The sequence below is a fragment of the Girardinichthys multiradiatus genome, chromosome 6, assembly GCF_021462225.1.
Source record: "Girardinichthys multiradiatus isolate DD_20200921_A chromosome 6, DD_fGirMul_XY1, whole genome shotgun sequence".
Classification (NCBI taxonomy): Eukaryota; Metazoa; Chordata; class Actinopteri; order Cyprinodontiformes; family Goodeidae; genus Girardinichthys; species Girardinichthys multiradiatus.
In genome coordinates, this window is record NC_061799.1 from 30,369,597 (window position 1) to 30,390,336 (window position 20,740).

Below are 20,740 nucleotides of genomic sequence, written 5' to 3' on the forward strand. Positions count from 1 at the left end.
GTTCAGTAAGAAATATTTCTCATTGTTGCTTTGTATGCAAATGTATCCCCTCTTGTACTGTCACCGTCCAAAATAATGGTTTTCTAGTTAATCCTGTGGATGCACTAGTTTCTGTATTCATTGTTGTTGCAAACCAGTCTGTGGCATCTTTTCCCCTCTGCACTATTCTTCCCATATCATGCCACTTTAGTTCTTTATCCTTGAATAAAGATATGTGTGGAGGTGTCCACATTTTGCAGAGCTACCTAGTGTCTTTCCTCGGTTGCCTCATATGCCAGTTTGCCCCTGGCTGTGAGTCACTTCACTAAATGAAGACCAAACACGTTTTAATCAAAAATGCACCAGAAACCAAAACCCGAGTCCAGTCCATGTGAAAACAAGTGCAGGATTAATTATGCAAGGATATTCGGAAAATACCGGCTCGTTTTGCATCTGGTTTATTACCGCCTCTTAGTCTGGCGGTTCTTTTGCTTCATGTTAAGATCATGGGAAATCTCCAACACGGACTTAAAATGCTGTGCAAATCTGTTAAGATCATATTTTCTCCTCTGAGATGTGCGTCGTGTATTCACGTAAGCTGCTTCTATCGGTGAAGCCTGTTATCTTTCAAAACCAATCACATATATATATATATATAGAATGTCGATGATGTATTAGATATTTCCAGTTCTCACGGTCCCTGAATGCAACAGCTGGGAATATGTTGTTCAGCTGCTGTGTTGAGCTGTCAGTCATGATTCCGCACCCCCGTGATCTGAGGCCCCGCCCCCCACGCCAAAACAGGGCCAAAAGTTTGAAGCCGAAAAACAAATCTGCAAGTTTGAAAAAAAAAACTTGAATCTGAAAAGTAGTTTTGAACTTGTTATTTTCCAGTTTCACATCTGGTTTTTTGTCAGTTGCGAAACTTTTTTTTTCAGTTTTCACATTTTTTTGGGGGGAGGTTCAAAATAATTTTTCAGGTTCGAATTTTCTTCTTTTGAACAAACTTTTATCTTTCAGGTTCAAATTTTTTTCGTTTGAACAACCTTTATGGACCCAATTTAGCTCCAAATTATTCCTGCAAGCATTGGATAATTTTTCATCGGTTGTCATCAAAGAAGGATGAATCAAGATGAATTTGGCTAAATAATCTAAATTTAAAGTCCCAGTGTGTTCTTTTTACTTTTACACTAAAGCCCACAAAGGTTGAACATCCTCACCCCTCTGCTTTCAGTGATTTAGAAGTACAGAAAAAGCCCAGTAATGAATTGAATGATTTTTTTACCCCTGTTCTTTATCTATAGCAGTGCAGACATGACAGATAAATACAGTGGTATGTGTAATCAGAGTCAATTTCTTCATTTCATCCTTGAAAGATGAAGGAACTTGAGGGATGATATAATACCCAGTCAGTCATTTTCTACCGCTTATTCCATAGTGGGTCGCAGGGGAGCAGGTGCCTATTTCCAGCAGTCTATGGGCGAGAGGCAGGGTACAACCTAGACAGGTCGCCAGTCCATCGCAGGGCAACACACAACCATGCACACACCTAAGGGCAATTTAGAGTGACCAGTTAACCTAACAGGCATGTCTTTGGACTGTGGGAGGAAGCCGGAGTACCCGGAGGGAACACACACATGCACAGGGAGAACATGCAAACTCCATGCAGAAAGACTCCCGGCCAGGGGGTCTTTCCCAGGATCTTCTTGCTGCAAGGCAACAGTGCAGCCCAGAATGAATTTGTTAACAGGTAAAAATGAGTGATCTAAGGCTGAAGCCCTCAGAGCAGAAATGCTTCCTCTGTTGAAGCTGTAATTGTCAGGGTAAAAGTACATCTGTCTGGATGAAAATGTTGAAAGTCATTTGTCCAGCATTGTGTTTAGTAATCCCAACAAGTTACTTTGAAACATAGGCTTACAATGTTTCTGGCCATCCACTGCCAGACCTTACGACTCCTTATGACAACAGGTGATGTTCACTATGCAGAAACATTTTTTCTTTTGCACACCTTTTACAAACTTCGTATTTTGGTTGAAATCCAGCATTGGAAATTCAAAATGTTTGTATCATTAGATATCAAAGGAACTACACCCCAGTCTGGTAACTTTAATGTTGCCTTACATCACAAACATTGATGGTTGATCAGAATGTCAGCATATATTTCTGTTAATGAGGTGTAATGCTTTCACTGAAGTTAGTGATTACTGATCATTGATAATTTTTTTCCAGTTTTGTTGACATGTCTACATGACAATGTTTAATTACAATCGGCATTTACATGGCAACAGTGGTGACGTGAAAATCGAGTAATTCCCGGCCATGCCACTGTTGGTGTTATGTTCTTTAAAACTCAACCACATGAGCAAACCCATACTGCTTACAATACAGGCAGAAAATCCGCACATTGTTGGAGAACTGACGTTAGATTCAAAAGTGTAAGCAGTACAAGTAAGCTCTCTGCAATCTGCCATTGTTATTGTTGATATTATCTTCTGTGGGTTTTACACTGGTCAGCAGCCATTTAGTGTGCATTTGTATTAATTTCTACTGATTTCATTCATACTGTGCATGAGCCAGGACTTCCCTAAAAGAAAGATTCAATTTTTCCCGTGTACACGACAATTTTCAGAGAAAACGTGTAAACAAGCTTTTCACCAGGTAATGTCGTGTAAACAGGCTCTTACTATTGATAATCACTAGGTTTTGGATAAAATTTGTGTTTAAGAAAACTGATACCTGGTAGAAATGTATTAATTGCAGATTGTTTTTTACGTGACATCAACATTTTTCTACCAAATTGTGATCATGAAGAACAAAATGCTTAATGTGAGAGAATATCCACAATAAATGGATATCAGTGTAATCCACCAATCCACTGTTCTTGAGAAGATAAATCCATGAAAACTTTGGCAGAAAGATTTCAATGTTTTGATTATTAGGCACCAAAAGGCTTTTTTACCTTGAGCATTTTTCCCATTAAGTAATTTAAATTCACTCACCGTCAGCAGGACATCCTCTTATTAAATTAGCATTGAAGATTCTGACTTGGCTGTGGGACAGTATTTTGAGTACACAGTAGAAACAAATAAAGGTTGACAGATTGACATGTTTCATTTGTAGCTAAGGGGCTATTTTATTGTTTTTTTTTTTAGGGAATTTAGACTGCATTTGAGTGTTTCTAGTTAAAATTGCAACATACTTTGAATGGTCAAACATAGACTGGAAAGTTTTATATTTAACAGATTAAACCAAGGTCTGTGATAAATAAATCTTTTTCTTAGAGATGCACAAATTAGAGATTTTTGGCCAATTTCAAATTTTTATAAAGCTTTGATCTGTCAATATCAATTTTAGGCAATTTCAGTTTCTCTTTAACCATTATAATTAACAGAGTTAAGATTATTTTTAATTTTAACCCAATGCTGCTGACATAATGCAGTGTGTGTGAGAAAGCAGTTGTCTCTACATAGGCTTATTCCCTGTGACATAAAAAAATTATGAAGGGACACAATGAACTGCACCCTCTAAAGTGCAGCTGTCTGCAGACCAAAAAAAGCAACTGACATGTCTCTGTAGAAAATAAAACTTCCTTTTATTTTAAATGGCTTCTTACAGCTTTTGTTCTTTCTTTGATGTCACTTGTAAACCCATCACTTATAGAGGAAAATGACCAAAATTAAGGCTTCTTTAAGTTACACCCTCAAGAGACTGGAGGTTAGTTCAACACGGAAACATTTATGTATCTTGTATGTTTTGATCGGGAAAAAGTCAGAATCTTTTGTTTTACCTTAATTGTGAAAAACAAGAAATTACTATTTTAATTCTTATTGTACCAACAATAACAGCTTAGATGGGGTCCTGTTTAAAAGCATAGCAATTGGACTTCTACACATCTTACAGAATCTATTAAAAAAGTTGTTGATTTGTAAATCAAAACAAAAAAAATGTATTCGTAGGTTTGTCAAAAATATTATGACAAATCTTTTCTCATATCAGTCTTGTAAACCCCACACCATGTATCATAACCTGCATGTACTGCTATACCCTTAGTTGCCACTTATCTGACTGCAATCTCAGTGCAGTATTTTGTCACTATACTGAAAGCTTAAAGGATGGAATTTTAGGTTTATTATTGTGCATTAGATTATGTATTTAAGGATTTATTTATAAAAGGGTTTCTGAAATAACTATACATGTGGACAAATATCCTTTCGTATGAGTCTGAAAAAATGTCAGTCTTTGGAAAGTACAACATACCATAGATTTATTTTGCAGTTAGTTAACACGAGTAGACGTGGATGTTTGACATCAGAACACTTATACATGACTCAATATTACAAGTTGAACACAAGTTAGATGAAAATTTATACATTGTTATTTAACATCTGTGTTTATATTCTTTTGAATGCTTGTCAGAACATATACATGCATACAGAGTGCATTCTCGCCAATTTTCAATCATTCACATACACTCTTAAAACTGGACCATAAACAACTTTACAAAAACACTGCCACAAACATTGTAGATTTTAGTCAAGAAATCCACCTGTATGGCAAAAATATACACTATTTATGATAGAGAAAAGACATCATTTGTACACCAGAGCAAATTGATAGCAGAGAACATCTAAGAGCAGCTGAGAAGCAATAATTCAAAAATTCATTGACAATCAATAAAATTCACACACACACACACTTGACTTGACCAAACTTGCTCAGCAAGCCACAACAGTTGAATAAACTGCATGTTAACACAGAGATGCATCACAGAATACAGTTCAAACAAGAGTTTTGAAATCTTTGCAATTACAGTCATTCATCAATATTTTGTGAGAATCAGATTGTGTTCTGTTGCTAAAATTGCAATGGCAGAAATGTGAAATCAGTGTTTTTAAGCTACCAGCCACATAAAAAAAACAAAACTGATTAGCTTTTTAAAGAAGATAATTGGCTGATATGTTGATTTCAGCTTTAACACTCATGCCTCTGAATAATGCTGAATTAGATGTTTATGGCACACAAGACTCGAGTTTTGTTTGAATCAGGATGGGTAGCATTTGTGTTAAATCATCTAAACACTGTGAGTATGATCCACTCTGAATTATAACATTAATGACATCATAAGTGGAAATTTTGCAAAAGCTGTAAGGTGTACCCAAGTTGCTTTAAATTTAATCACATATCCACAACCTAACGACTAATATAGCTATGCTAATTATATTTTAGTATAGCTATAGTTATAGTATGCTAGACTAGGTTTGTATAGCCAGTATAGCTAAAAGCTGCACCTATACTCCAGCAAGTATGGCTATACTATCAGTATAGCTACAGTACTAGCTATAGATATACTAGCATTTCTATTCTAGCTTAGTGTAGCAATTGCTATGCTACTTACTATTCTAGCTAGTATAGCCTTACTAGCTAGTGTGTAGCTAAAGTCTTTAGCCATACCAGTTTTACTAGTTATAACAGAGTACAGATTTCTGAGTCTTCTTTATATTTTTAAATCTTACTTCCTTGACCCCCTTGCCTTTACACAGGTCAGCTGATGTTGGACTCACTCACTTTGTTAGTCAGGGGTGTAACGCAGTCGGGCTGACCTCAACTCCCCTCATTGTATCGGCTCTTTCACAAAACACATGGAGATGGAAAAAGGTGCCTTTCTAGAGGCTTTTAAAGTTTAATGTGGAAATAAATGTATGTGTTTCTTTTTGGACAAATCAACACTGAGTTAACCTATTGATGTCTACATATTTTACATCTGAAACTAAAAAGGAATTAGTAAGCTCATTTAACTCAGTGCAGATAATTAATACATTGGTAAAACCTTTTGAAGTAATTGCCAACTACTTCTAATGGAATGTCATTAAAGTATGTCAAAGGCAAAATGTCCCCTAAATGTTGTGCGATATCATGCACAATTTAGTATAATCATGATATAAACTTGTCAGATTTCATTCCTGCTTTTTGTCAAATTACCCACATTTTAAAAAATCAGCAACATTAAAATATATATATTTTTGTTATAACAAAACAAGTCTCAAACTAAGACGGAAAAGCAGCCCATAAAGAACACAAAATAATTCTTAATCTTAACTGCAAGTCCTGATTTAGAGACAGAGATGTCCTGTACCTGTGGCTTAAGTTGATCATATTTTGAGGCAATTGAAATGAATATGGATGATTTTAGTCAAAGTAAGGATTAGCCTTTGCAGTGCTAATTCTTAATGTAGTTCTAAAGAGTACAATCAACGTTGATGTTTAAGCTCAGATACAGTTCACATGGCTTGTCTGGTAATTCATGTAAAATTTAAAATAAGGAATTCTTTTAATGATACAAATATTATTTCCTCTTTCTTTCTTCTCACATTTGTCCTTCAAATTGAAAATAAAAAGCCTACTATATAAATCAATAAAAGGCGTCCTCTTCTGTTCTCTCTTCTATCACAAAGTTTTGCTTCCATCTAGTGTTAGACAAATACACAGCACAAATATGGTCGTGAGGAGTTTTCAGCTCTTCTTTTTTTTCACAGACAGTAACAGCATTAAAACATGGTCGTTTCTTTCTGAAGTTCAGACTCAGAATGCTGGTGACAGAAACACATAAGCAGCAGAGTGGTTTTTAAACACCATCATACAAACTGTTGCAGTGGTCAAACCTTTCCTGTTTATATACATATTTAGATTTCCATACAGAAACTTAATACCATCATTCAAAAGCAGATGCAATTCTACCTTCATCTTTTTTATACTTTAGATGAAAAGTGTTTTTCTCGATGTAGTCAGAAGGAATAAAATGTTGTGCCACAAATCTCACGATCACTATCTTTATGGCACTTTGACCAAGTCCTCATCAGTTAGTGTAATAAAATCAGATATCTACATTACAGACAAAAAAGCTTTGTATACTATACAAGTCGATATGTTACATTGCACGTGATAATTGAAAAATAAATATACATCCATATCTGTTCCACAGTAGCATAAATTATTGAAAGAAACAATCTTAAAATCCACTTGTAGAAGAAAAAAAAAATATGGAAAACTCCTTCTATGTACATCCTTTCACATTTTAATTGAACATGTGTACATTAATAATTTTATAGCTGGTTTGATCACAAAAAAATGACAGAGCAACACTCAAATGAGATTGTCAGTAGCGGATAAATTAAAGCCTTTTTTGATCACTGACAACATTAACGGTTCTACTTTAAAGCCATGTGTTCAGTAATGAAGTGCCAATTTAGAGTTTACAGTAGGTGCAATAAAACACATCACTTAAGCTCATTAAAGGTCATTTCATCACATTTGATAAGAAAAAAGGCTAAACTCTTACAATAAATTGCAAATTATTTAATTACAAAAGAGACACATTGTCAAAAAGCGTGCTACCCATAATAAAACAGACCGCTCTATGTATTCTTTGCAGAAAGTGACTCCAATAAATCATGTGTTTATTGATATTTAAAGTGATAGCTATTTGTATGAGTAGGCACTTTGGAATACGAGGTGTCTAATCAAATTGCAAAATGAGCTGTCTAAAGATGGCACATCAGGCGGCTTAAGCTCAATAGATGTGCACAGAGTGACTATGATAAAATACAGCTCGCATGAAATTATGGCAAGATAAAGAACTTTAGGGAAACACTGGCACAGACTGTTCATGTTCACATGTTTAAATTTGTGATGATGAAAACCAGCTACTGTTGAGCAGCCCACTTCGCCCCCTTTGCTTATTTATGCCTATGCAGTACCATTTCAAATGTCATACCCATGTATTTTAACAATTGTGCATCAGTGGACACTGATCAAACCAAAATAACTCTAATCGACATCATGTTGGTACATATTAGTTATTGAGTCATATATCCACATTTCCTTAGTGAAAGCAGAAAACATTCCTCTGTCGCATGTCCAGTACACAATGTCCTGACGGCACCATTTTGTACCTTAAAAAGTCGGGTAAGAAACGACCAAAACTGCAAAAGTATAAAGTGTCCAAACTGACCACACCCCCAGGGGGGCAAAACAAAGCAACAAGTTTTATCGTTTAACTTTAGGTACTGTAAGGTTTTAAGCCTGAACATGATGCTGCATTTTATAGGAAAAAAAGTTGGCAATTACTGCTCTACAGTTATTTACCTAGCTTTTAAATTACATGTTTACCTTTCTTATTTCTTATGCAGGAAAACACCAGACTAGAGAGACCATGATCCACTGGGTCCACTGCTTACATGATAGAGTCTACAGATTTGGGCTCCAGTTCCTTTTGTTTGAAAAGGTCTATACAATTCACTGTTATGCTAAAGAGATCTAATCTAGACAGTAAAAGTAACTATTTACACAACTCATGAGTGTTTTTTAAATACACACTCACATATACATATTTATATATGTGAGTGTGTCTGTATTTTGACATACTCTGTACTTACGGCTGATTGTAGAAACTTGTTTAAATTCAAGATGAAACATTTAAATATAAATGTTGAGCGTTTTGTACAAGCAAGGCGAGCTTTTTTTTTATTTTTTTTTTTACTTTGGACTGTAGTGATATCCAGTCAGGTGAACTGTATGGCACTTTGAAGCACATTTAGTTTACACAAACAGATCAAACATGACCCCCAAACATTTAACATTAAAAGTATCACCTTTCCAATACATTTCATAACATTTTTGTCTTTCTTATGGCACAGTCTTCATTTGTTTACAATTCTTAGAATCTTTTGCTTATTGAGAATTTAAATCGAATTTGATTTACCTAAAATGATAAGGTACTCCGATAATTATAAAACATTACCACCTCCAGTCCCTGCTAAATAAATATTTCAATTTTATTGTATACCCAAATAAAACTGTACATCTCTAGTAAAATGCTTTTCCTTTTTATAAAGTAGAAAATATAAGAGTTGCAAGGGGTCACTTTGGTCTGCTCTGATTGGTCTAATGTAAGTGGAACGGCACCTTGAAGTCGACTCTGGACAATCAGACACTCAGGTCGGCAGGCTGATGTTGGCGTTCTCCGCCAGCGGGCTGGACATGCGTATCTGCGAGCTGCTCTTGCTGAGGATCGACAGCTGAGTCCCACCGTTCACCCCACTGCTGGCTAACGAAGGGTGCCTCTGCTGCTTCAGGTCCACAGCAAAGTACCGATTCACCGTCCAGCTGCGCCATTTCCTCTTGATCTCTGACTGCACCTTCAGGGAGAAACTTCACAAGGTCATTTTTTAATGTACTTTAAGCTGTACCAGTTCCACCAAAGGTATACTACACTTACTGTTTGTGGGAAAGTGCTGATGGTAAAACAAGACCTCAAAATCTATATCAAAGGTCAGCATTTAGGGTTTAATGTAAATATATATCGCATACAATATGGCTTAAACTTATTTATTTCATTTACTTGCAGGAAGTTGCCACCTTTGCAGCAAGGACATTATAATACATCCAGTAGATTACTATGTGGTAAACTGAGTTTTCCATTGAATAAGATTTTGTTGTTTCATAAAAAAGTAAGATATAGTGTGAGTACCTAAGTGATGCCCAAGTGATGTATCTAAGTGATGCATTAAAATCCTTCTTTGCTTATCTATGAAAAAGCTATATATTTCCTTCTGAATATATTTCTTTATTTCTCTTTAGACTCTTGCTGTTTATTACCTTATGATAAGTCCAGTATCTGCCATTTTTAATATGATTGTTTTTTTTTTGCTTTTCAGGCCCAATTCATTCCAAATTAAAACTGCTCCAAAATCTCCAAGAATGTTTAAATGCTACTGGTTCACATAATCCTGATATTCTCTTAAATTACATTAGTAAATTGGTCACCACTCATGTTTTTTTCCCACCTTCTCCCCATCTTTATCCCTCTCCCTACTCATCACTTCATACAATCTGGGGGCTTCTCTTTGACAGCATCACAAAGATATCTTCCATTTGACCTAAAGCCTGAAAAACTCACAACTTCCATAGGTCTTCCAATGGCTAGCCTATATGTGCGTTCTGGAGGTGTGTGTGCGCCTCTCCAGAGCTGGGAGGTACCGAGATACCGATCTCTTTATGCAGAGGACCTGACTATAGCATGGTATTCATTTGTATGTGTGTTGTTTTCAGGATGCATATTGTTTCAGCCCAGGTGCACAAAAAACTTACAAAAAATGTAGGTTCTTGGACCACTCCAAGTCCAGTGTGGCTGTGATTATGTTGCAGTCTTAGAATGAGGCCAGTGTGGCCACTCTTTCGTCAGAATTTCATATGTTTAAGACATCCACCACACCTCACAGATAAGCATACTGAAAACAAATGTTCATGTCATGGCACAATCTTACTTCAGTTTGGAGGGGGCATTAAGCTGTTTATATATTATTGTTCAGGCCCAGAAAAGCTCTTAAAATCAATGGATGGACCAATGTTGTGTCTACAGATATCAGACAATTTAGCAAAGTAGATATCAGGTTTTTAGAGGAGGGACCCAAACACAGGCAGACATGGGAAGAGGTTGCAGATGAACCTTTAGTGATTCATCTCAAAGTCAGGACCTCCAGAAACCAAAAGGCAAGAGGATCTGACAAAGAACTGAGGAAAAAAACCACAGTGAGAAAACTGAACACATGATTTGTAACAGAGGGGAGGATTACTGAGCAGAGATGGAAGACAGATGTGAAGACATAAAAGCTACAACTACCAAGAAGCTAGTATATAAAACCTTGATCTCTGTCAGATATTTTCCCCTGTCTTTTCAAAGAGATGATTTTCACATTTGACAGACCTTCAAAGAGCTTGAATAGCTATTGATCAAAGTCACTTTCCAGGATTACATGGATGTCTGACTGGGTGGTTTGAAACTTTTTCATACATATAGTGATAACTTTTAAAAGAAAATTAGAAGCAACTGCCTTGGTCAACCTGTTTTGACAAAACTACACATGTACATGTACATACCAGTGGTTTGTATGTAGAGATGCTGTAGCACTTATGCAATTAGTACGAATAGTTGTCAAAAAGGTTTAAATCTTACTAAAGTTTACTAAGGGAGCAACAGACAGACCTATTACCTTGTTTGCCTTTAGATCACAATTTATAGACACACATGCACACACCTATTTGGTATATAATGCAATATGATCAAAACACAATATCATAAAAGGAAAAAAATATGTTTTGTCTCAGTTACACTATTAATAAACATAAAACCACTTGAAAAAATTTCGATTTTTTTATTTGAAGTTGTTTATTAAAAAGTATTTGCATTTAGGTCTAAAGATATCCACCATGAAAGGTGTTACCAGCACGGAGGTTTATATGTCAAAAATAAATGAAGAAAATGACAAAAAAGAAGAAAGAAGGGATAATAGCTTACCTCTCCATTGAGGAAACAGTAGAGAACAGCTACCACAAACCCCTGTGGAGAAACATGTAAATAACAAATCACAATAGCACAGTGATATACGTACAAGTGTTAAATGTTGACAAGAAAGAACAATAAAAGCCAAGTTTGTGTAAAACAGAGAAACACTGGAACACAGTCCCTACTGTTCATGGCAAATCTGCAAATGGCAGAAGTGTATTAACTTATTGTTGTGTCTTATAAGTTTTGGTTTGGTTTTCATGTGTACAAAGTGCTGGTTCGGGGTACTGCCAGATACAGCTAATTTGCATTAGAGTGAAAGAGCCCTAAAACAGCTCTTTCTGGAAGGAGCATAAAAAAGGGGAAACTGAGAAGGGAAATCTCACTATCTGAGAATAATTTGGTGCAAAAAAAAGTTTTGTATAGCCCATATATTTTGTCACATTTTGCTATTTTTATGTTATTTCATTTGCTTTTTAAAATTTTCTTCCGAGTTTTTTTTTTCTTGATGTGCACCAAATTACCTAATTTAATTGTGTACACTTGTTTAATATATCATATCCTACATTTGAATAAGTAGTTTGTCAGATATTTTTAGGGAAGATTCAACAATTAAGTATCAGAAAATGTCATTTTCAAGGCGATTCCCCATTGGTGAGCTGTCAGGGCCTTCAGGGTATTCAGATGCCCTAAGCGGCAACAGAAACAACAACAACAATAATAATAATATTAATAATAATAAATAAATGAATATCAATAAAGAAAACAATAATTTTGTTTAAAATAAAGTAAAATCATAAGCGCAAAGGTTCTCGGTAATATAAAGATGTAAAATTAGGTTTTTGTTGTACACCATGCATTGTTTTAGGGAAAAAATAAGTCAATCAGAAATTATTGTCTGTGGTCACTAGGTAGAGTTTGTCTACGGGGTTCTGCTTCCTGTTCTGCATATCTTCAAACTTGAACTGAATAGCGGTGGCATTTTGATAAGCCAATAATATTTTTATTTGGAGCCATTAGGCGTATTCTTCCCCATCTAAGGTATTCTAGCTGGCCTACAGTTATCGTATGAGACAGAACTGTTAGAGCCAGCGGATCATTTTGTTTTCTAGGAAAAAGAAGGGATTTATTTGTCTTCTGCAAATATGTTTTATTAAAGTATTAAAAGGAAAACCAATGAAAAAATGTTGTGGGTTGTTTGCATGCTGTGAAAAACATGATTTCTGTATATATAAGGGGCAAACTATGGTCAACAACTGTTCAGCAGTATACACTCAGATTATTTATGGGATTTACTGTTGGTCTGCTATCACTGGAACCGGATGTTTGGGGGAGGAGCGTGAACGAACCTGGAAAGATCCAAGGCCCAGCTCAAAGACCAACCTCTCCCTCTTGCTGACATCCTCAGGCGAGAAGGCGAATACAGTGTAGTGAATACCAAACAGGGGGATGAGAAGGAGAGTGGAGCGTGCCAGACGCCTAAACGCACACATAAAGCAAATATATTTGTTTGATCTTGTAGACATGCAGAACACAAAAACAATTTCTGTGTGAATTTACTGCTGTTGCTCAGACTCAAGTGAAATGCAAGTTACACTGCTGATGCAGTGATGCACTGTGACATGCCACAAATTAAAGCCATGAATTCAAATTGAAGATAAAATCTTATCCTTCTAAAATTACTTTCAAAATTATGATTTGGTTTTTCAATTTTAGATTATCCAGATTTATTTTTTTATTATTGTCAACAAATCCCATAAGGTACACATGTAAAACCTTTGTTTTTATTTATAAGGTAAAGCAATTTACTATAACTTGAATACAGTTAAATTACCTAAAATAATCATTATTTGAATCATCTACCTGAAAACAATTTAAATGAGTACCAGACAAGATGCCACATTTGTTGACAATAACAAAACAGGGTTATTTTATTGTGAAGAACTTTGGTTAAATAGATTTTCGGGTCTTTATTTCTGTGGCATGCATCAGAAACCCAGCAACACACACTATGACTGATGAAAATACAAAAGACAAAAAAAGCACAAACACAAACACAGAGACAACAAGCACGCAAAATTAAGTTTTTACAGTGCATTTCACTGGGGGTCTTATGCCAAATGAATAAATAAATAAAAATGTTACTTGGATACATTTTCTTGCTGAGATTTAGAAGAGATATGAAAACCTAAATTGGTACATGTCTTAATTAGATTCCTACCATTTTTGGAGCAAACAAGGAGTGTAAAACAAAGACTAATATGAATTTGTTCAAATAACACCTTATAAAAAAGGGGATCTTAGTTAAAATTAGGTTGTAATTCAGTTTCAGTGTCACTAGATAATGTTTTAATTGAACCAAAATACACAAAATAAGCATCCACTTAAAATCAACAAATGTGATGTTTCGAATTAAATGCCGTTTTAGCCCTTTTACACATTTTTTTACATCACAGTGATCTACCTAAACTGAACATTCTGTCCAACATGTAAAATTCTCTGTGTTGCAGACAGTGCCTACTCTTGCGTTAATGGCACCCTTTGCCAAAACACCTTTTAAAGCTGAAAGCTAATTTACAGGATGCCAGAATTTAGCAATACAGCCTACAGGCACATAGCTCCAAAAGAAAAAAAAGAAAAACTAATCTAGTCTGGTTTGGAGGATAAAGAGAATTTTATATTCTAATGTTAACTCTAAAAATATTATTTATATAATATTCAAGCCTTATGATATAATTCAGTATGTTACATTTTTATAGTGTTGTTTTTTTTATGGGGTCCCTTTTCTATTGCAGGCCTGGGCAAACGGCCAAGTAGCCCTACGAAAAACTGCCACTGGTGGCGCCGCACATAGCCCTCAATACACCATTCCCACCATGAAACGTGGTGGTGGCAGTATCATGCTGTGAGTTTGCTTTTCTTCAGCATGGACAGGGAAGCAGGGTGGTTGGAAAGATGGATAGAGCTCATACAGGGCAGTCTGGAAGAAAACCTCCTAGAGGCTGCAAAAGACTAGGGACTTAAGTGAAGGTTTGCTGAGGATTGACAGCTGAGAACATAAACCTACAGTCAGAGCTAAAATGGAATGCTTTACATTGAAGCATATTCATGTGTTAGAATGGCCCAGTCAAAGTCCGGACCTAAATTAAATTAAGAATGTGTGGCAAGAATTTAAAATTGATGTTCATGGATGCTCTCCTAAGGGGTGCTGTTTGTAAAATTGCAGTCAAAAACTGACAGCAATATTTTCAGTAATTTAGCCAATCATGAGGGAAAAAAACTTAGAGTTTAATTTTTCCAAGTCAGATTTTCACAATGTCATTCAGAAATGTATAAATGTCACAGTTCCAAAGTACATATTTAGTTTACAAACGAAATATTTTGCTCCAAATTAAATATTTAGTTTGTAAGCTAAATATTTAGTTCCAAACTTAATATTTAGTTTACAGACTAAATATTTAGCTCTAACTTAAATGTTTAATTAACAAGCTAAATATTTAGCTCCAAATGAAATATTTAGCTAGCAAGCTAAATGTTTAGCTCCAAACTAAATAATTAAGTTGGAGCTGAATATTCAGTATGTAAACAAAACATTTAGCTTGCCAACTAAATATTTGGTTTTGAGCTAAATATTTAGTTTGGAACTGTGACATTTATAAATGTATGAATAAGATGGTGAAAATATGACTGAAGAAAAAACCTCAATTTTATTTTCTTACGACAGGCTATTGACTTTACAAACAAATCCCATACTCTCCATCTAATCACCCTGGGTCGGTATTATGCTCTAGAACAAACGATCTCAATAGGACAATTTTTCTTTGCTTTAGGAAGATACAATGGAGGTCTGTTTTTAAACAATACTTTGTCTAAAATATTTTCCAGTTTCAAAGAGTTGCGGTTATACTGCAAACCCTATGCTGCAACCCAATTAAATCCAAATCTAAGCAAGAAAGCTAGTACGAGGTATTTCTCCTGCAATCAACATGTACCAGGAGCACTTAAGATACAAATGAAAACTAAATCCAAAACCAAAAATTTAAGAAAACAAAAATACAATGGGGACCACAAGTATTTGATACATTGCCGATTTTGCAGGTTTTCCCACTTGCAAAGCATGTAGAAGTCTTTAATTTTTATCATAGGTACTCTTCAACTGTGAGCGATGGAATCTCAAACAAAAATCCAGAAAAAGACACTGTGTGATTTTTCAGTAACTAATTTTCATAAGTATTTATTTAGTAACAACCAGTAACAACCTGTTGGTTCTTCTTTAAGAAGCCTTCCTGTTCTTCACTCATTACCTGTATTAACTGCAGCTGATTGAACTCTTTATCTGTATAAAAGACACCCGTCCACACACTCAATCAACCAAAGTAAGGGCATTGACAATGGGTCGTGGCTGGGTCTTCCAGCATGGCAGGGACCCAAAGCACAGCCTGGGCAACTAAGGAGTGGCACCGTAAGAGGCATCTGAAGGTCCTGGAGTGGCCTAGCCAGCCTCCAGACCTAAACAAAATCAAAAATGTTTGGACGGAGCTGGAAGTCTGTATTTCCCAGCGACAGCCCTGAAACTTGAAGGATCTGGGGAAGATCTGTATAGAGCAGTGGTCTAAAATCCCTGCTGCAGTGTATCCAAACTGTCACGGTTGTGGGTTTGGAGGCAGGACCAGAATGCAGAACACACCGAGAAGCCAGCATGGTGAGTTGATGAAGTATTTAATGATGAAGTATACAGACTTGCAGGCAGGCAGGCAGAGTACTGAGTACAGGCAGGTAAACCACAGAGAACAGGTTCAGGAGGCAAAACACAAAACAAACCATTATAGGAAGAACTTGGGTAGATAACAGGGTAGTAGATGAGGAAGATAACATGGGATGATAACGTGAGGAACTAGCGAGGAACAATGAAAACTAGAAAGCTTGCACACTACAACAACACGCATCAACACCACATTTAAGCTGGCGGAGGCAGGCTTGGGGTCTTTTCACACCCCTGTTCGCTATTTCCCATCTGTGGTCGGAGGCCGGGAGAGGGAGTGGGCCCTGTAGTCTGGTCTGGGCAGGGGGTCGGGTCTTGGGGATTGTCTGGTGCTGGGCTGGCGTTTTGGCTCTCTCGGGATCGCTTGGGTTCCCTTGGATCTCGGTCCCTGGCTTTGGGCCCTGGTCTGCCAGCTGGGGGTTGCCGGGCTCCGGCAGGGGGGTCTCATCCGTTGATTGGGATGTGGCCCCGCTTTGATGGAGGGGCTGGCCGGCTGGACTGCTTGGTACGCCATGCGGGGTGCGGGTGGGCGGCGGGCCGGGGCGCCCCCGGGGTTTGGGGGAGGGGCCACCATGGCCTTTTTTCCATTGCTTCCTTTTGTGGTCCTGGCCTGGGGTCGGCTGCTGGGCTGCGGTTGGCGGTCGGGTGGGTGGGGCGACAGAGCATGTCTTGTGACTTCACTGGGGCGGCTGGCAGGTTGTGCTTGGCCTGGAGCGGTTGGCCTGCATGGCCCAGGTCCCCGGCCGGTGCATGTATCCCTCTCGTGGATTGGTGGGCTGGGGCTGCTGGTGCTGTCTGGGGGGGTTGGGCGGGCTTGGAGGTGTGCTGCTCTGCTGGCTATCTTGTCCGAGTGGGGATCGGGGCGGTGGGCTGGGGAGTGGCGTGGAGGGGCTGCGGCCTGTGGGGTGGAGGGGTTGTGTTCACTTCTAGGGCGTGGGGTCACTGGCGTTTGGATCGGCTGGGCGGCGATGGTGGAGCTGAGCTGGATAGTGTTTCTCCCTGGGCGGTCGTTGCAGTGGCAGTGATGTAGTGTTTTTTTGTTGCTGAGGGGGGCGTGGTGGGGTCACTGGCCCTAGGTGCCTGCCGCTGGCCGGGGAACCCTCTTTTGTACATAGCCCCCTCTCCGGAGGTGGATGGGGGTTGTTGGGGACTGGTTCGGGGCGGGGGGGGCGGGAGCCGGGCCGGGGTCGCCCGGGTCCGGGCAGTACCGGCGCTGTCTGCCTGCCTCTGCCCCAGGAGGGAAGGGGACCACCTCCTGGGTCCGTGGGCCGGTTGCCCCTAGGGGGTACCGGCGCCTGGACCTGGGAGTATAGAGTATGCATGGGGAGTGTGAGTGAGTGTATGACGTCCATTGTTGTTTATCCTTACGTTGGGTGTGAGTGATTTTATGTGTATGCATGAGGGTGGGAGTGGGTGATTGTGACTGTGTGCCTGTTTTTTTTTTTGCGACAGGTTGGGTCTTGGACTGCTCCCTCTCCTGGATCAGCTTCCTCCCCACCACACCACCTGCCGGTGGTTGGAGTCTCTGCCCGCTGGTGTACTTGTGGTTCTCGGTGTCCGGGGGCCGGGTGCTTTGGTGTGTGCTGGCTCACTCCCGGTGGCTGCTTGCCGGGGCCTGGCCCCCTGGGCTCTGTCGGGCCTCTGCTTGGGGGGTGGTGTGTCCCGGGGTCTTGGGCCTCTGGGTCCATGGCTGGATCTGCTCGGGCGTGGACAGCTGCCGGCGGGGCCTGTGGGCTCGTCGCTGCGGCTCCCTGGGGCTTCTGCACTGTCGCTGCTGGGTGGTTCCCCTGGGACACTGCTCTTCTCTTGGGGGGTTGCGGTAGTCCCGGCGATGGTTCTCCTGGGGTTCCTGTGCTTTGGGGAGCCTTTAGATGTCTGTGGCTCGGATCTCCTCAGTGTCCATCCAGGGACAATGGGGCAGGCCTGTGGGTCCTCACACTCGCTATTGCATATTTTTGTGGAGAAACCTTGTATAAAAAAGCGCGTCCACACCCATACTCACAGGTGTTAAGCTTCAGGTGTTGACAGATACACAGATGTTATATATTGGGCTGCACCTCTCACTAAGTACATTCTACATTCAGAATTACCGTGTACTATTTTGTTAAAAAAAAAAAAAAAAAAACAGCTGCAGGTGTATAAGCAAGCAGGGTGTAATCTTGTATTCTCTTCATCCTTCTTTCTCTCCTCCACTCTTTCCTCCTTTTCTCCACATCTCTATCTTTTTTGAGCTTCTTTTTTCCTTTTTATTTCAGTCTCCGTGTCCGTAACAATTGAAATATTCCCAAATAAGTTTATAATAAAGTCAGTCAGTCATTTTCTACCGCTTATTCCATAGTGGGTCGCGGGGAAGCTGGTGCCTATCTCCAGCAGTCTATGGGCGAGAGGCAGGGTACACCCTGGACAGGTCGCCAGTCCATAACAGGGCAACACACAAACAACCATACACACACACTCATTCATACACCTAAGGGCAATTTAGAGTGATCAATTAACCTAACAGGCATGTCTTTGGACTGTGGGAGGAAGCTGGAGTACCCAGTGAAAACCCATGCATGCACGGGGAGAACATGCAAACTCCATGCAGAAAGACCCCCGGCCAGGAATTGAACCCAGGACCTTCTTGCTGCAAGGCAACAACCAACAACCAACTGCACCACTGTGCAGCCCTTTATAATAAAGATTCTTTTATAAATATCAAGCAGAGCTTTAAAGCATTAGTTGTGATGCTGTGCTTGTGAAAGTAAATCTGTTGGGCAATTTCTTGGCACTCAGACAACAATTCTGAGTGCTATTCTGCCAGACAGGACACGGTAAAAAAAAAAAAAAAAGAAAACTAGAAAGCTTAAAAGCTGTGGGAGGTGGAGTATGGACCAATGGACAGGGAGGCAGGTAATCAGAGGAAACATGAATCAGGTGTGGACCAGGCTGCAGGGAACTGAGGGAATATGAATGGTTGCTATGGTGACCGGACTGGAAGACAAAGGGACACGGGAGAAACTAGACTATGAACTAACCAAAGTGAAAACTGGATCAAAAGATAAACAATACTAACTCACAAAGAGGATCAAGGAGGCAGAGGAAAAGGAGCACTGACTACAAAACTAAACTTTGGGAAAGGGACTAAATAACAAACTCAGGGAAACGGATCTTAGCAAAACTATAGGCAAAGGTAAATAACCAAATGAAGCAGAAGAATCTAGAATAACCATTAACTAAAGTAAACTGAGAAACTGGAGGGAACAGAAGAAACACTTGACTGATAAAAAGTAAACAAACACTAAACTACCTGAGAGGGAAGCAGAGAAAGTGAAGACTAGAATATATACAAACCAAAATGTAAACAATAAGTGGATCTAAGTATATTGGCAAACAATAACAGAAAGTTAACCTATCAGAAGGGACTGAAACAATAGAGACTAACAAGAGGAACTAAACTAGGAAAGAACTACAAATATAAAGGGAAATGAACACTGAGGAAATAACAACTGAAGGGGAACTAATGACAAGAGGACAAGATGAGGAATAGGGAAAAGAAACTAATAAAGTAGAAGAATGCAGCAAGAAACAAATAACCTAACCATAAACAAACACAGAGACACTAGGTGGGAAACTAAACTAGAGATCCCAAGGAAGCAAGAGAACTGTAATAATAATTATAATAGGAAGAAGAAAACCATTCTAAGTAATAAATAAATGAGAAAGCAACCAACAAGGGAACTATGGGTGACGGGAGAAAGAACTACTAAAACTAGGAGACAGGAGAGAGAACAAAACTATCAGGAAACAGAGGGAATAAACAAACATGACTACTAAACCAAAGAAATAAAAACACGTAACTGTAGAGTAAATAAACACAAAACCAAAACAAAGCCCACAATGGCAGATTCTGACACAAACCACGTCAAGAACTACAGAAAGCATCTGTAATTGAAAACAAATGTTTCTGTACCAAATATTATAAATATATGAAATATAGTTTTGTTTTTCTGATGTATCAAATACTTACATCATGCAATAAAATGCAAATTATTTACTTAAAAAAAAGTCACACAACGTGATTTTCTGGATTTTTGTTTTAGATTCCGTCACTCACAGTTGAAGAGTATCTATGATAAAAATGAAAGACTTCTACGTGCTTTGCAAGTGGGCAAACCTGCAAAATTGGCAATGTATCAAATACTTGTTCTCCCCACTGTACATTCATTTTCACATGGAATTCATAATCTTTGCATCTTATTTCCATTTTGGTGTTTTTTATTCAAGCTTTTGAAATTAAAATATTTGGAACCCCTGGGGTAAAACCCAAATACATACATGCAGTCCACATAAAGCAGCCACACACACACACACACACGCGCACGCACACACACACACACACACACACACACACACACACACACACACACTTACAGTGTGATGGTGGATAACTCTGACATCCTGCACGAATGCTGAACAGCCTGTGTGGGCTCACTGAAGCATTTCTGAGCACAGCTGCTATACAGCACAAAGACAACACACAATACAACAAAGACAATGTCTTTAGGGACACAGTCTCGCACACTCGCACATCTTCACAGTCTGTCACGCACGCCTGGACCCAAACAGCCGATGAGAATGGCGGTATCTGCAGGGCTTTAAAAGACACAGTCCAGTGG

General features: G+C 38.7%; 1 protein-coding gene across 8 annotated transcripts in view; it reads right to left on the reverse strand.

Moving 5' to 3' along the window:
- Nucleotides 1–4,226: 4,226 nt before the first annotated feature.
- Nucleotides 4,227–20,740, reverse strand: part of LOC124870024 (pituitary adenylate cyclase-activating polypeptide type I receptor-like) — a 50,694-nt gene continuing 34,180 nt past the window's right edge. For 3 of the 8 annotated variants that reach the window (XM_047368391.1, XM_047368389.1, XM_047368392.1), the window contains exons 12-15: nt 20,496–20,579; nt 12,670–12,799; nt 11,333–11,374; nt 4,227–9,186 (exon numbers count right to left, since the gene is read on the reverse strand). In XM_047368391.1, coding sequence (XP_047224347.1) covers nt 8,962–9,186; nt 11,333–11,374; nt 12,670–12,799; nt 20,496–20,579 — 481 coding nt within the window. In that variant the 3' untranslated portion in view covers nt 4,227–8,961. The remainder of the gene's footprint in view (nt 9,187–11,332; nt 11,375–12,669; nt 12,800–20,495; nt 20,580–20,740) is intronic. The other 5 variants (XM_047368395.1, XM_047368393.1, XM_047368394.1 and 2 more) reach the window with 5 other exon arrangements.